Source organism: Sus scrofa, chromosome 13 (assembly GCF_054392235.1).
Source record: "Sus scrofa isolate SSC_HxYL_T2T_F1_AM1 chromosome 13, Sscrofa_HxYL_maternal_Yorkshire_Landrace_v2.0, whole genome shotgun sequence".
In the NCBI taxonomy this organism is placed as follows: Eukaryota; Metazoa; Chordata; class Mammalia; order Artiodactyla; family Suidae; genus Sus; species Sus scrofa.
This window is the reverse complement of record NC_139395.1, coordinates 183,185,094-183,201,014: the sequence shown is the minus strand read 5'-3', so window position 1 is coordinate 183,201,014 and position 15,921 is coordinate 183,185,094. Positions and strand designations below refer to the sequence as shown.

At 35.6% G+C, this 15,921-nt stretch overlaps 1 protein-coding gene and 1 long non-coding RNA gene across 11 annotated transcripts in view; one reads left to right on the top strand and one right to left on the bottom strand.

Annotated features, from left to right (window-relative positions):
• Positions 1–11,681, top strand: part of ZNF654 (zinc finger protein 654) — an 88,001-nt gene extending 76,320 nt beyond the window's left edge. For 4 of the 8 annotated variants that reach the window (XM_021070747.2, XM_021070740.2, XM_084989156.1 and 1 more), the window contains 3 exons: positions 1,308–1,449; positions 5,678–8,024; positions 8,617–11,681. In XM_021070747.2, coding sequence (XP_020926406.1) covers positions 1,308–1,449; positions 5,678–8,024; positions 8,617–8,624 — 2,497 coding nt within the window. In that variant the 3' untranslated portion in view covers positions 8,625–11,681. Of the gene's footprint in view, positions 1–1,307; positions 1,450–5,677; positions 8,373–8,616 lie in introns of those variants that run through there. The other 4 variants (XM_021070742.2, XM_021070739.2, XM_084989154.1 and 1 more) reach the window with 1 other exon arrangement.
• LOC146397798 (uncharacterized) overlaps positions 1–15,810 on the bottom strand; it is a 72,138-nt gene extending 56,328 nt beyond the window's left edge. For 2 of the 3 annotated variants that reach the window (XR_014823608.1, XR_014823606.1), the window contains exons 1-3: positions 15,679–15,810; positions 13,309–13,408; positions 7,973–8,054 (exon numbers count right to left, since the gene is read on the bottom strand). This is a non-coding gene — a long non-coding RNA (uncharacterized LOC146397798). Of the gene's footprint in view, positions 1–1,517; positions 6,636–7,972; positions 8,055–13,308; positions 13,409–15,678 lie in introns of those variants that run through there. The other variant, XR_014823607.1, reaches the window with a different exon arrangement.
• Positions 15,811–15,921: the final 111 nt, after the last annotated feature.

Here is a 15,921-nt window from a genome sequence, read left to right as displayed (position 1 = left end):
ATGAAACATCAGTATATACGAGACATTTCACTTACATGTTTTCACTTACCTCTCTTAATTCTTTTTATGTATAAGAAAACCATGGGTAAAAGAGATAAAAGCCACACAGCTAGTAATAAAATGGAGGTGGAATTTATACTAGTCAGTTTGCAAATGATATCATCCTATGTCTAACAAGTGTAGGGGAAAGGTAGTATTTATAGAACAGATACTAAGGTGTATGACATGAGCCACAAAAAAGGGCAAGGATATAGGTGGTCCTTGAAGATAACTGTTAATAGTGAGATTGCTTTTTTTTTTTTTTTTTTTTTTTTAACTGCCAGTTGATTTCAATCTTTCCTTGTTGCAGACCAGAAGGAATGCCAACAGACCCCAAGTGTTATAGTTTAGAGTTGTGAATATTCCAGAGATTCCCTAACTGACTTAATTGGGGTCAGTTTCCCATCCCTTAGTTAATATTTGAAGGAGAGTGAGGAGGGTCACATAGGAGGCATGGCCACTGTGGTTCCAACCCTGTGTAGCAGGGCTATTCTTAGAAAATGGTTGTTTAGCTGTGAACTGGGTAGTGCCATGCCAGTTGGTATGTAATGCTCTGTTGAGATATAGGTCTCTCTTATTTCTAAGCTTCTGTTCTCTCCACTTCTTCCACAACACAGTGTGTCGTCAGGGAAATAGGACTTAAATAAGGAAGTATATGAAAGGCATGAAATCAATGAGAGATAAAATCTGTTCTGAAGTAGTTATTACTTTAGTTCAAGGTATATCATGAAGGTTTTCATGAAGAAAAAGCACTTGATGTGGACTTTGAAAGATTAGCTCATCTTAGAAATAAAGAAGTATTTTTCCAGGTAAAGCAATAAGCAAAAAAAGTGAGAGTAAATGAAGTACATTAACTGACACTTGAAGAAAGCAACCTAGAAGAATGCCCAGGATTCAAATCTTGATCCTACTAACTCTAAAACTCATGTTTCTGTTCCTTTTTTTTTTTAAAACTCTATAAAGCATATTGAACAAGTACTTAGTGAAAAAATCTTGGAGGCTGGAAGCAGATTGGTTTAGCAACTCTTGAAGAAGTACATATGGAAAATTAAAGGGCCAAACATGGTACCATTGAGAAAGAGTAACTGTGGGCATCCTCTGTTAGTCCCAAATAGGTAATAAAAGCAACTTTGGAGTTAACTTAAAAGCCATTTACACCCACTTCGTATACATCCAGACAGGGAACTATCGAATCAGGGAAAGATAGCTAATGTCTATATTTGAATAAACTGTATTTTTGATATTTCTCTTTTTTTTCTCATTTACAGGGAGTTGATTTTCATCTGGAGTAAACTTCAGCTTAAGTCTAATCCTTCAAAACAAGTTTTTGTAGATCAATGCTACCAGCTTTTACGAACAGCAACTAATGTGAGAGTCATATTTCCTTTCATGAAAATCATTAAAGATGAGGTAAATAGGCTATATTTAGCCCTATATTTTAAATTAAATTTAAATGACACTTCACGGAAACTTGAATCTCTTTTATGGTAAAATTTATTTGATTATATAATTGAAGAAAGGGAAGATTTTAAGGCCACATTCTCCATTTACTATATCCTCCCCTCCTCCCAACTATAAACTCCCAACAGGGTATATACATAAATGGTATACTTGTAAAGAGTATACATAAATGAAAATAACTGAAAAAAGGAAAAAAAAAAGCCAATTTGGTGTTATATAAAGTTTAATATGGGAACAACTGCTTCTGTAAGAAGCTGTCTTTTTTTTTTATATAATGATTTTTATTTTTTTCCATCATAGCTGGTTTACAGTGTTCTGTCAATTTTCTACTGTACAGCATGGTGACCCAGTTACACATACATGTATACTTTTTTTCTCACATTATCATGCTCCATCATAAGTGACCAGACATAGTTCCCAGTGCTACACAGCAGGATCTCATTGCTAATCCATTCCAAAGGCATCTGTTAATCCCAAGCACCATCTATCCCACTCCCTCCTCCTCCCTCTTGGCAACCACAAGTCTATTCTCCAAGTCCATGATTTTCTTTTCTGTGGAAAGGTTCATTTGTGCTGTATATTGCGTGTTCACTGCAGCACTATTCACAATAGCCAAGACATAGAAACAACCCAAATGTCCATTGACAGATGATTGAAGCTGTCTTATCTTAAACTTAAATAAGCCTGTCACTTTTAACATCATTCTAAATCCTGTTTGTAGAATCTTAATTTATAAATGAACTTTGTGTACCTATAGGTATTACCTGATTGGTGTCATAGAGAAATACAGTTCATAGTTTGAAGTATGTTTTTTAGGTGAAAAGCAACAATAAATTGAGGCATTTTTGAAACCTAAGGAGAGATTTTTTAAAAGTGTTTATTTAAAATAATAGTTAAAAATCCATTACCTGTTTTTGAAAATAGTTCTGAAGTAAGTTTTTCATGGGCCACTGGCAAGTGAATACGATTCTACATATAATTCCTCTGAAAGTGGATCCTACTGATCCTTTTACTTTTTCTCCTCAAATAGTAACAGAACTTTGAATACAAAGATAGGAAGATAAAGCTACCTTACATTTTAGGTAGCTCCATTTAACTGAATCTTTATGTGGGTTACTTTTAAATATATAAGGAGGCATCCATTAAATAATATATTTTAATTTTTTAATATATTTATGCATTTATCACATTCATTATCACATTACTCATTATATGTATGACCACAAATAGTCATAGTCTTATATTGTACAGTTAGCATTCTATCAGATGGGTTTTTTTGGTCTTTTTAGGGCCATACCCATGGCATATGGAGGTTCCCAGGCTAGAGGTCAAATCAGAGCTGTAGCCACTGGCCTATACCACGGCCACAGCAATGCCAGATCCAAGCCACATCTGTGACCTACACCACAGCTCATGGCAACACTGGATCCTTAACCCACTGAGCAAGGTGAGGGATCAAACCTGTGTCCTCAAGGATGCTAGTCAGATTCTTTTCTGCTGAGTCACAATGGAACTCCCAGAGGGTTTTTTTTAAGTTTTCTGTTTTGCTGACTGCATTAATAGCTTCATTATTAATGAAATGTCATTCAAATGCATTGTCAAAGTAAACCTTTCTCCTCACCAAAAAAAAAAACCCAAATAACAACAAACAAAAAACCACTATGCTATAGAGTACTTCTTAACATTTGAAGTGCATCTGAACCACTTGTAAAACTTTAAACAAATTAAAAAATGTATCTTTTTTTAAAACATATGATTCTCATTTATACCAAAACTGAGATACTTCATTTTAGAAAGTTTACAACAAAGGTGAAGTTCAACCACTATCATAGAGCTTTCTCGTTTTCATATGTCTGGTCAACCTAAGAATACATGATAAGAGGGAAAAGTTCAAAGATGAAATAAATGTTTAAAATGTGCTTTTGATAATATACTCTACTAAAAACATTTTTTTTTTTTCCTGCTGGAATAGATCATTCATATGCCTCAGTGCTGGGAAAAGAGGCATAGGCAATGCTGTTTGAGTTCAGAAGCAGACATTACAGTTAGCATACCTGAAAAGGCTTCACAGAGGAAGATGCTTTCAGCTGGGTTTTGAATGATAGATGAGGATAATATTAATACTTGTAGAGGATTCTGTAGTTTATAGAGCCCTCTTTTGTCATTTTATTAGTTGGTTCTCACAACTATCCAGTGGCATTAATAGGGTACCAGAGAAATGTGGGGAAGTCTGTGGAAGATGAAACTAATCAAAGAGTTTAATTTCTGTGGGGTGGGGCTGAGTTTGCTAGAGGTCCTGATACCACACTGAAAGTTGAAACTTTAGCCCATAAATATACTGGAATTGTTAAAGGATTTCACATAAGAAAATAAATAGCCTGTTCCCTTTTGTAATGATGCTGAAATTTTTAAACCTCAGCAACTAAGTACATTATAATTTCATGAGGAGAGATAGAAATATAGATAGAACTTTTTGAAAGAAAATGAATTCTGTTTTTCAGCGGTGGATTTGAATTTGCTATATTTGGAAAATATAGGTAGGAATATCTAATCTAGAAAGAAGGACAGACAGAAATAAGAAATTTGAAATCAGTAAAGGATTCCAAGCTGGAAATGGATTTATACGATACCAAAGTCAATGGAATACATCTGATCTCTTTCATTCTGCAAACATTCATTTTTAAGGTCACTATATGCCAAGCCCTATGCTAACCCCAAAAGCATGTAAAAAAAAAAAAAAAAATGAGATACTGCTCCTGTGATTTAGAAATTCAAAGTCAAGGAGTAGGAACATAGTTATAAAAAATATGTACGTGCTTATTAGAAGTAAGTATAATTTATTCTCAATGGAAAGAATAGAGAATGTTTAACCCTACCCCAGGGCAGGAGCCAGAATAAGAAAAACTTTCAAAGCAGAAAGAATGAGCAAGAAATGGGTAGGAATTTACTAGCTAGGTAAAGTGATGTGCAAAGTTAAAGGCTGCTTGTGGAACTGCTAAGAGTTGCTTAGCATATAAAGAACTAAGAGGACACAAGACTGGCAATGTAGTGTTGCTTCCTGTCATCTGTAATATACCATATGCAGGCAGTATGATATACACACACACACACTTTTAAAGACATACTATTATCTTTTTCTATTCAAACAAGCATTTAGATCATTCCAACTCACTAGAGCATTATTTATAGTTTGAATTAAGGTAGATAGACAACAAATTACCAACTTAAGGCTGATGCAGTTATCTTTGAGTCACCAGTAAATGTTTCAAAGCTTTAATACTTTTCAGATAACTTCCAGTAAGTTCATTATTCTGATAACTTATTAGATTTGGAAAGTTGATAACTGCTTTCTTCGTGTGGGTCACACTTCTCCCCTTATTTGGATAAATAATATTATTTAATAAGTAAGTAATATGATTTAGTACAGCTTTATGAAAGCATTTACATAAGCAGTTTTTTTTAACATCAAAAATTGCTGTGTTTTTAGAATACATATAATTTAACCCTTCTGCCACAGAATGTGAAATTAGTACCTTAAAACAGGGGCCTGGATTTGTAAGAAACTTTTAATCTCCATATGTTTATAAAGTATTTTGTATTTTTTTTTTTTTTTTTTTTTGTCTTTTTGTTGTTGTTGCTATTTCTTGGGCTGCACCCGCGGCATATGGAGGTTCCCAGGCTAGGGGTCTAATTGGAGCTGTAGCCACTGGCCTACGCCAGAGCCACAGCAACGCGGGATCCGAGCCGCGTCTGCAACCTACACCACAGCTCACGGCAACGCCGGATCGTTAACCCACTGAGCAAGGACAGGGACCAAACCCGCAACCTCATGGTTCCTAGTCGGATTCGTTAACCACTGCGCCACAACGGGAACTCCAGTATTTTGTATTTTAATCACCATAAGGTTATGAAGCATTTTATATTATGGTTAGTAGGGCTTGTCAGACATAAAAATTCAATCCATTGGAAGCTAAAATGCTATCTTTTCCAGAGTATTCTCAAGTTAATGAAGACATATATTTTAAAAAGTTTAACAAGACTACCCACTGAGGAAATTGCACATTTGGAATATTGTACTATTCAGCTTTCATTTCAGAGTTATATTTTAGAAGGATACTAGCAAGTGTTAATAATGTCTTTGCAAAGATATTTAGTAGTAATATTTTTCTTTTTATAGGTTGAAGAAGAAGGCTTACAAATTTGTGTTGAAATATGTGGTTGTGCTCTACAACTAGACCTTCATGATGATCCCAAAACTAAATGTCTAATTTATAAAACAATTGCACATTTTTTGCCAAATGATTTGGAGATCCTCAGGATTTGTGCACTCTCAATATTTTTTCTTGAGCGCTCCTTGGAAGCTTATCATACTGTTGAAGAGCTTTACAAACGTCCAGATGAAGAATATAATGAAGGCACAAGTAGTGTTCAAAATCGTGTTCGTTTTGAATTACTTCCTATTTTGAAAAAGGGATTATTTTTTGATCCTGAATTCTGGAACTTCATAATGATTAAGAAAAACTGTGTAGCGTTACTGAGTGATAAATCAGCAGTTAGCTTTCTAAATGAAAGTACACTGGAAAATTCTACAGGTAATGTAAAAAAGGCAGTAGAACAGCAAGGTTTAGCTGAAGGGCTTGACTCTTTTACAGATCAGAGCACTGGAGAGCTTGATCCTGATGAATTATCTGGAGTACAACTAAAAGGTCATATTAACGCAAAGAAAAACCTTACAGCTCTTAATGCTTCCAAAGTAGATCACAGTGTCCCAAGGCATCGGTGTATGTTATGTAACAAGGAATTTCTAGGTGGTCACATTGTAAGGCACGCCCAGGCTCATCAGAAAAAAGGCAGTTTTTCATGTGTGATATGTGGTAGAAAATTTAGAAACAGAGGACTTATGCAGAAACATTTAAAGAATCATGTTAAGAAAATACAGAGGCAGCAAATTGCTGCAGCTCAACAGGAGGACCAGGAGAATCCTGCTTTGGAAGAAATAAAATGTTCTGATACTTTCATTTCATTTGAAAACGGGAATTCTGATAATAAGGATTTGGAAGTAGAGACCATTACTGCTTCCAGTGATGGAAACAAAGACATCATCTCTGCACATGTGGGTGAATTCACTGCAGTTCCTGTAAGTGAATCGGAAGATGTCATTGAAAGCATTATTGAAAATGGCAGGCCTGATACTTCTTTAAATAATGTGTCGGAGCCATTACCTATTTGTGTGGATGACTATGAGGAGGAAGAAGATGAAGAAGGTGATTATGAAGAAGATGATTACGATCTAAATCAAGAAACTTCAGTACTTCATAAAATCAATGGAACTGTGTGCCATCCCAAAGACATATATGCGACAGATCAAGAAGGAAACTTTAAGTGCCCTGCTCTTGGCTGTGTCAGGATATTTAAAAGAATTGGATTTCTAAATAAGCATGCAAGGACTGTACATCCAACTGATTTAAATGTGCGGCAAACAGTAATGAAGTGGAGCAAAGGAAAATGCAAATTTTGTCAAAGGCAATTTGAAGATTCTCAGCATTTTATAGATCACCTTAATAGACACAGCTATCCAAATGTGTACTTTTGTTTGCATTTTAATTGCAATGAGTCATTTAAGCTGCCATTCCAACTTGCTCAGCACACAAAAAGTCACAGGATATTTCAAGCTCAGTGTAGTTTTCCAGAATGCCATGAGCTTTTTGAAGATCTTCCTCTGCTCTATGAACATGAAGCTCAACACTATTTAAGTAAAACACCAGAATCATCTGCACAACCAAGTGAAGCAATTCTTTGGGATGTTCTTACAGACTCAAAATCTAATCATCAGGAAAAAGACTCATCTAGTAATGAGAAACAAACTATTAGTCTGCCAGTTTCTACTAGCAAATCAAGGAAAGATTCTACAGAACCAAAGACATGTATAGAAAGTACAGAAAAGAAAACAGACCGTTTAATTCAGAATGGAAATGAACATTCTGATGACACTGTTTCTGATATAAGCTTGATAGACCAAAAGATGCCTAACATAGAGCCAAATTCTGAAAATAATTGTAGTGTTAGTGATTTAGTCAATGGACACAGTGGAATAGAGCAAACACCTTTAGTTTCATCAAATCCTGCTTTGAAAATTGATACAAACAGAATCAGGACAGAAAACGGTTCCATTTTACCCAGTGTTGTACCACAAGAACACAGTACCCTGCCAGTATCTCAGGCACCTTCCAAACCAAATCTGACAAGTGAACATACTTCATATGGCTTAATTTTAACAAAGCCATATGTCAGACCATTGCCTCCCAGTTACCTTGATGAGCGGTACCTTAGTATGCCAAAACGCAGAAAATTTCTGACTGATAGGGTAGATGCCTGTTCTGATCAAGATAACGTTTGTAAAAAATCTGTGAAAAGATTAAGATGTGGCAAATGCCTGACCACCTACTGTAATGCAGAAGCACTTGAGGCTCACCTTGCACAAAAGAAATGTCAGACACTCTTTGGATTTGATTCAGATGATGAAAGTAAGTCTTCTATCTTCTCAGTAGGTATATCTGTAGAAATAGAAAATGCCATAGATCTTTATGAGGTTAAAAAAATTAAAATTTGTATAACACAGATAATAAAGCTCTACCCCATACATTATTTTCTTTAATCTATACAACCACCATGAGGTGATATTACTGTTCCTGTCTTATAGATTAAGCAACCGACATTCACAAGTTAAGTAATTTGCATAGGCACAGGCTTGTGAACTTAAGGAAGCCAGAACTTGAACACAGGTTTTTCCTGCTTTTAGATGATATTCTTTAACTGTATTTGAGGCTTTCCTTCATTCCAAGTTTCATATAATTAAAGGTCTAAAAACAAAGTAATTACGATGGAAATGTTTTTCATCTGCATGCCAGAATGTAAATCGAGTGAAGCTGAGCCTCTATTACTGAAACAAAAATATAAAAGAACCAGAAAATAATCAAAAAACAAAATTGAGCAAAAGAGGAGCTTGCCTTTTGACTAATATCAATGTTCTTTGAATGAATAAGGGTATAAATAAACAGGAAATTAACCTAAAAACATCTATAGAATTTGAATTAACAGACATGTTCTGTTTTACAGGTGCCTGATAAAAAATGTTTCAGAAAGATCTGTCGATCAAGCAGTAGTGTGCAAAAAGCACTACAAGAAAATGCATCATCAGTTTGCTATTTCCCTGATGGCCTTAATTTTAGAGCGGTCTTGGATTACTAAAGATAAAGACAAAGCACATTTTCTAGAATGAACTCACAAAGATGTGCTGGGTTAGACTCCAAAAGGGTTATTACAAAACTCCCAAAGTACCAGTTATCCAGAAAACCACATTTTTAAAAAAGTTGATGATGATTAATAGCAGCATGTTCAGTTTCACTTATGTGAAAAACATGTTCAGGCAACTAGTCAAAAAGAATAACCAGCTATGGCCTTACAGAAAGGGAAAAAACTAACCTGTTATAAAAAAAAAATGGTGGGGATGGTTTACAATAAACAACTTAAAGTATTTTACAAATGGGATTTGTTTTCTTGTCATGCAGATTATATTCTCCTTTCTGGTCATGCTTTAAGGAACTCTTTGGTTTATTATTATTTAGAAACTGATAGATGAAAATAAAACTTGACTTATTACCATGTTAGCCATTAAAAGAGTGTAACTTGTTTCCAGATGATTAAGTCAAAGTTCAGTGAATGACATGCCAGCACTGAAAATTTAAAAACAAAAGAAAACAAAACAACAGTGCTTTGCTAATAAGCTCTTGACTTCCACTTTCTATATTTATAATATCAATGAGTTAGATATAAAAGGCAGTATCAGTACAAAATGTATCATCAGGAACTCTGAGGAGAGATGGGAGAAATCTAAGACATTAAAGGCTATCTTAGTTGAAGGAAAACACTGAATTGCAAATTCCTCAATGTGAATAATGGTATAAGCACACTGGGATATTTCTATTTGTATATAGAGTAGTATTAGGACATTGCTTGATGATTCATAGTAAGGTCCTTTAGACATTAATATGAGTTATCTAAGTACAGTCCTAAATAGCTGGCTGTAAAAAAAAAATACGCAGCTAAGAATCAGGTCAAGAATCCATTGGTTTTATTCCATTAGAAGAGTTAATTTTAAAATAAGCCATATTACTCGTGCTTTCTTATTTATTTCTGATGAATTTGGTCTGAATAGTAATTTTTATATATAAAAAGAAATATTTACACAAAAATTTGCACAGCAAGAACACAGTAAGATATAATGATGCATTTATTTTCTTTGATGACCAGTAATTTCCCTAAGGAAGATTTTAATTTAGGTCAATAAATTGTTAAAACAAAAAAATTTTTTTTTAAATACCCTCTCAGATGTGTTCTACTTGTTCGTCTCTAAAAGAGGAAGCTCAAGACCTCCTTTTATCTAATAGTGTTTTAATTTATACCAAGGGTAAATGAACACAAATGCAAAGGCAAATTCTTCAAAAATAGAGCTATTAATAATGTACTAATGTCAACCAAATATTTCAGTTATTCCAACTGATACATTCTTGTTCAAAGCATATAATTTCATCAGACCCTACTATTAATTTTGGATATTAAAGCTTCTTTAATGAAAATACACTAAGTGGGACTCCTCTTCTAGGGTAGCATCCAGACTTTATTAAATTAGGATTTCCAGGTCATGACAAATCCAGATATATTAAAATTTTTTCCAATTTTATTATTTATCATAGGCATTCACTACTATGCAATTGATAGTCATAAGTCCATTCCAGTCAAATCAGGTTTTTGTTTTGTTATGTAGCCTACATTAGGCTGTGGAATTTACATTTAAATAACAGAAGTAAACACAACTTGATCAGATTTTTAAATCCTTTAAGGTCAACTAACAAAATATTTTCCATACTTCCTAAAACTATAATACTTGAGTTCTATTTCAGTTCACTCTAAAATACATCATGTAACAAAAAGTCTGTTTGGAAACTAGTTCATATGAACAGTGAAGTTACTCTGAAATATTTCTGCTTTGTACACTTTTCAGATGTTTAATATCACAGCTTAACATTTTATCACATTTTTAACTTTTATTTTTTATAAGTTGTAACTATTGACATAAATCCATGTCTGCAAATTACTCTTCATTCATTTTGCAGTTCATACCAAGATGTTTTAAACATACTTCACTTATTATTTTTTTGTCTTCTAGGTTTTGTTTCTACTTTTGTGTTGCTAAGGGAAAACTGTTTCTGAGATCAAATTGGTTTATATATAACTAAATCAAGGAATGTTTTATAAAATCTATTTGACCACATTGTTCTAACCTCTCTATACGTATCAAATAACTGCTATTGAAAGAATGTGTATATGTTCTTATGTATGCCTTATAAAACATAAACTTAGATCATTTTGTTTTTATGGGGTGCATAAGCTTCCAACAGTTCTAATGTGAGATTCAGAAGACAAGAAAGCTTTTTTTCCCTCAAATTCTTTTCTTTTCTACTTCTATTTTGAGGATATGTTTGTCTTACATGGACCAAGTTTCAGTACTTTTTTGTTTTTAAATAAAAACTTCCTTTGAAACATTAAATAGTAACTTTTTGCTATGTTTCAGTAAGGTCAAAAAAACAGCAAATCTTAAATTTTTGCTGCTCAAATATTATGGAGAAGATAGAAAAGGAGAACTTCCGTGGACAAGGACACTGGTACTTTGGGCTTTAGCCATATTCATTTTTTTAAACCACCAATTACATAATGAATAGATAACTTATAACACTGAACTTGTGATTGTTTTCAAATCACCCTTGAAAGTTCAGCTGTACTCCTTTCATGTTTGGTTTAAACTGTAGTATGGACGAAAAACCTAAAAGGGATAATAGTGTTTATTTTTTAATTTATTTGGTACTGTAAAACACCTTTTCAGAATGACTAAATGCTGCATATGCATTTTGGAATTGTTAATATGTGAAAGATATTACAGATTCAGCAAGAAAGGAAATTTGTGCTTCCTTGTTGAATATTAAATTATTTTACTTTGCATTTTATAAGAGTACAAATCAAAACTGAGCCATTGAACTGCAATAAATCAACAATAGTGTCTCATTTCAAGAAATTTTTTGTATTGTACATAGATTTGTTCAATAAAACATTGTCCTTGTTGGTAATGAAGTGTTCAGTTTTATGTAGCACATTGCTTCAAAAGGAATTAGGCTTAAGGTATACATAGTAAATAAGAAATTTCTATTATGTCTCATATTCAATTACTGAATGAGTTTTAAAAACATAAAAAATAAAACTAAAGGTTTATGCAAAGTATTTTTCGACATAAACTAATATCCATATGCAGGAATTACAGGCTGATAGATTTCTGGTTACTGAAGTCATTTCAGGTAAATGATTTTGGTATTATATAGTAAGTACCCTCTGCAAACTTAGTAGGTGGAAGACAAATAACAGAACTCTCCAAAATGCAAGAAAGTGGATGGACTGATCTACATTGGTAATTCTTCAGAGATGAAGAGCCTCTGATGGAATTTTAAAAGACTGTGAAGTCATTTTGAAATAAGATGTAAATTATGAAAATTATTTCCTATAAAAGCATTTCAGTGGGAAAAATGTTTAAGCTGATTAGTAATCTGTACTTAAAAGTGAGGTCCTTGGGCATGAGGGTTCCTACTCTTGGTTCATTGACAAAGGAAAACCCCCTACATTTTTTTTGCTGTAACTTGCAACTTGAAAAAGTGGAGGCTGAAGTAGGAAGAGAATATGTTGCCAGCACTGCAAATAAAGAATAGATACTGTATTAAATACAGTGATTTGCACATACTACAATGTTATGCTTTGAAAAACACTATGAGAAAGTTACTAAAGCATTCTAGAGTTGAAATCTAGTATTTGCCATCTATGATTTATGGTCATATGATCTTAGACAAATAAATGTATTAAGATATTTAGATTGGAGTTCCCATCGTGGTGCAGTGGTTAACGAATCCGACTAGGAACCATGAGGTTGCGGGTTCGGTCCCTGCCCTTGCTCAGTGGGTTAACGATCCGGCGTTGCCATGAGCTCTGGTGTAGGTTGCAGACTTGGCTCCGATCCCGCGTTGCTGTGGCTCCGGCGTAGGCCAGTGGCTACAGCTCCGATTCGACCCCTAGCCTGGGAACCTCCATATGCTGCAGGAGCGGCCCAAAGAAATAGCAAAAAGACAAAAAAAAAAAAAAAAAAAAAAGATATTTAGATAATGTTATTGGGGTTATCTAGACTTTCAATTTTTTTTTCTGAAATTTGAGGAATGCTGGGAAGCAAATATACTTTGAAGATAAATTAGATTGCTTTCACAGCATAATATAAGAACCATACTGATTTCAAAAATCATAACAGGCCAGAAGTTTGGGCTGTTTATCAATATTTGAAATGGAGGTAATCCAATACTACATGGAATAAAAACAAAAAACGGGAGAGGGGTTCCTGCCTTATTTATGGGTGCTGCACACTGGAGAAGAAATGGTTTCTGTTTTACTAAATTACTGTGTACCAGCTTACTTTTATATGTATTGCCTCTAATTATTAACCCAGAGGTATGAAGACTGCTTTTTAGACACCAAGGCTCAGAAAGGTTAAATAATTTGACTAATCACACAGCCAATAAATGAAAAGGTGGGACTGAAAAATCAGACTTTTTCCTCCCAAAACCACAATGCCACACAGATTCCATTCTGCCACGTGGTTTTCCTTATAAAAGTAGAGCATGAGTGGATCTAATATATCCAAATGGCGAGAGGTAGACTTGCCTGAGGATGTGATTTCAGAGACAAAAGATGAAGTCTGTAAGGACATGGCTGGTTGATTTTCATTTTCTTCTACTGGCAGTGATTCTTAACAGTGTGATCCCTGGAACAGGAGAGTAAGCATCACCTAAGAATTTTTTAGAAATATTAAATTTCTGATAAGGTGGGGGACCAGTCTGTCATTTAACAAATTCTCCAGGTGATTTTGATAGAGTTTGAAAGCTGCAGATCTAAAGCAAAGAGGTTCTTCATTATTTCCCTAGAAGGTAAACTATTAAATTCATAGAGCCCTCTTAGAAACTCAATTTCCAGGACATTTTTAAAAGTCCCCTTTTCAGAGGTATTTAAAATAAATATGTTGAATGAATGGGTATTTTAACAGGGCAAATACCCCCAAGTCACTCTAATCCAGAGAACTTTTTCTCAAAAAGTGTTCAGTAATTGAAACTACTAGAGTGCAATTAAAACAGCTCAAAGAAGTGTGGTGATCAGTTGTAGTCAAATTCTAGAATGCATCCCACTGAGCTCAGACTTCCTCACCGGTTAAAAGGGGAGAGCCATTCTTGCAAGGTTAAGAATTAAATCCATGGGAGTTCCCGTCGTGGCGCAGTGGTTAACGAATCCGACTAGGAACCATGAGGTTGCGGGTTCGGTCCCGGTCCTTGCTCAGTGGGTTAACGATCCGGCGTTGCCGTGAGCTGTGGTGTAGGTTGCAGACGCGGCTCGGATCCCGTGTTGCTGTGGTGGCTCTGGCGTAGGCCGGTGGCTACAGCTCCGATTCAACCCCTAGCCTGGGAACCTCCATATGCCCCAGGAGCGGACCAAGAAATAGCAACAACAAAAAGACAAAAGACAAAAAAAAAAAAAAAAGAATTAAATCCATGAGGGGCCTGATACTGAGCCCTTTCTGTCATGATGTTACTAAATTTCTCTTCATGTTATGGCTCCTGTACTATCCTTGGCTCCAGCCAAAAATAGCCTCACAGTTTTATTCCATGCATTTTTTCACTACTGCTCTCTCTTACCTGTAATTCTTTTTCTGCCCCACTCCTCATTCTTTGCTTAATCTTTCTGGGCATCACCACACTCTCCAGAAAGCCTAATCTCTCTTGATAATTCCTGATTTCTCTATTGAAACCTATTTCCCCCAGTCTTTCTTCTCTCAGTAAATATCAACTCCAGTTGCTCAAACCAAAGCCTTGCGATAATCCCTAACTTGTCACATCCTCCACTCTCACCTAGGCTACTGTATTAGTCTTCTAGTTGGGTTCTCTGCCCTCTGGCAGTCTGTTGTGAACACCAGCAATTAAAATGATCCAGTTTGAAACAAGTCAGATCATGCTATTCCTCAGTTTAAAATCCTCCAATGGCCTTAATTCACTCGTTTATTCAAATATTTTATTGCATGTTTACTATGAGCCAGGCTTTGTAATAGGCAATGAAAAAAGAAGATAAAAACGCCTGGCTCACAGAATTCATATTCTACCAGGGGGCCAAAAACACAGTATAAATGCTAAACAGAAAAATTAAGTGGGTAGAGAAGATATCAGTAAGTTAGTTTAACCATGTTTTGAAAACTTAAAGACTGTATTTACAGTGTATTTTGTTACTGGTATTTAGCTGTGATATTAATAAAAAAAGTTAAACTTGCTCACCTGGATCTGCAGATGTGTACATTTCGCCTATTAACTGGCAATAATCTAATTAAATGTTAAATCTAAAATATAGCTAAAACAATCGAAGGAGACAGAACCAAGTGACAATGTGTCTTTTAAGTTCCCCTCTCATGAATGTGGCTGGCTGTCATACTAGTTAGCAGTAATAGCAAGAGCTAATATATACTGGTCTCTTCCCCGGCACCAGGCACAGTTCTTCGCCCCCCCCCCCCCCCCACGCAGCAACAACGCTATGAAGTAGGTATCTCTACTAGATCCACTTCCAGACAGAAAACTGGGGGACCAAAGAGCTTGCTTACAGTCACAGTAAATGACGGAATAAAACCCTGGCAGTCTGACGTCCAGTGTTCCCAACCTTACACTAAAGTCAAGCTCCCGAGGATTAGAAGGGAAGCCACAGACGAGCCCAGCATTTTGGAAAGTCAGCTGGAAGGCAGGCAGAAGTGGCAAATGACAGATGACGTTTCCCTTAAATCTTCCAAGTATAATGTTTTTCAAAACAAATTATTTTAACACAGAACTATGTAATTTTAGAATATGAAACTATAGGTCCACCCAACTCAGAAGTGGCTGCGGAGAACTTTCAAGTGCTCCGAGGGGCTGGGCCTGCGGGAGGGGAGGAGTTGCCTTCACTGGGCGGCCCAGCGGAATGACGGGAGTTCGCCGTGCGCGGGGCCGCCGTTCGCTTTCCACGCACCTGCGTAGCTCTGCCAGGCGCTCTTCTGGAGGAGGGTCTTTTGAAGAGCTCAGAGATTCGTTTTCCTTTGTGGAAGGTCAGTGTCCCTGGTGTAAACGCGGTGCTTCCTTAAAGTGAAGTCCCTGGGAATGCACTTAGTCCCAGCCAGCCCGGAACAACAGGTTGGAGCACGGCGTTTCCTGATCGCCCTCACTGACGATCACTTCCGCCCACGGGCCTGGAATACCCGAGGCCCTTTGGCGG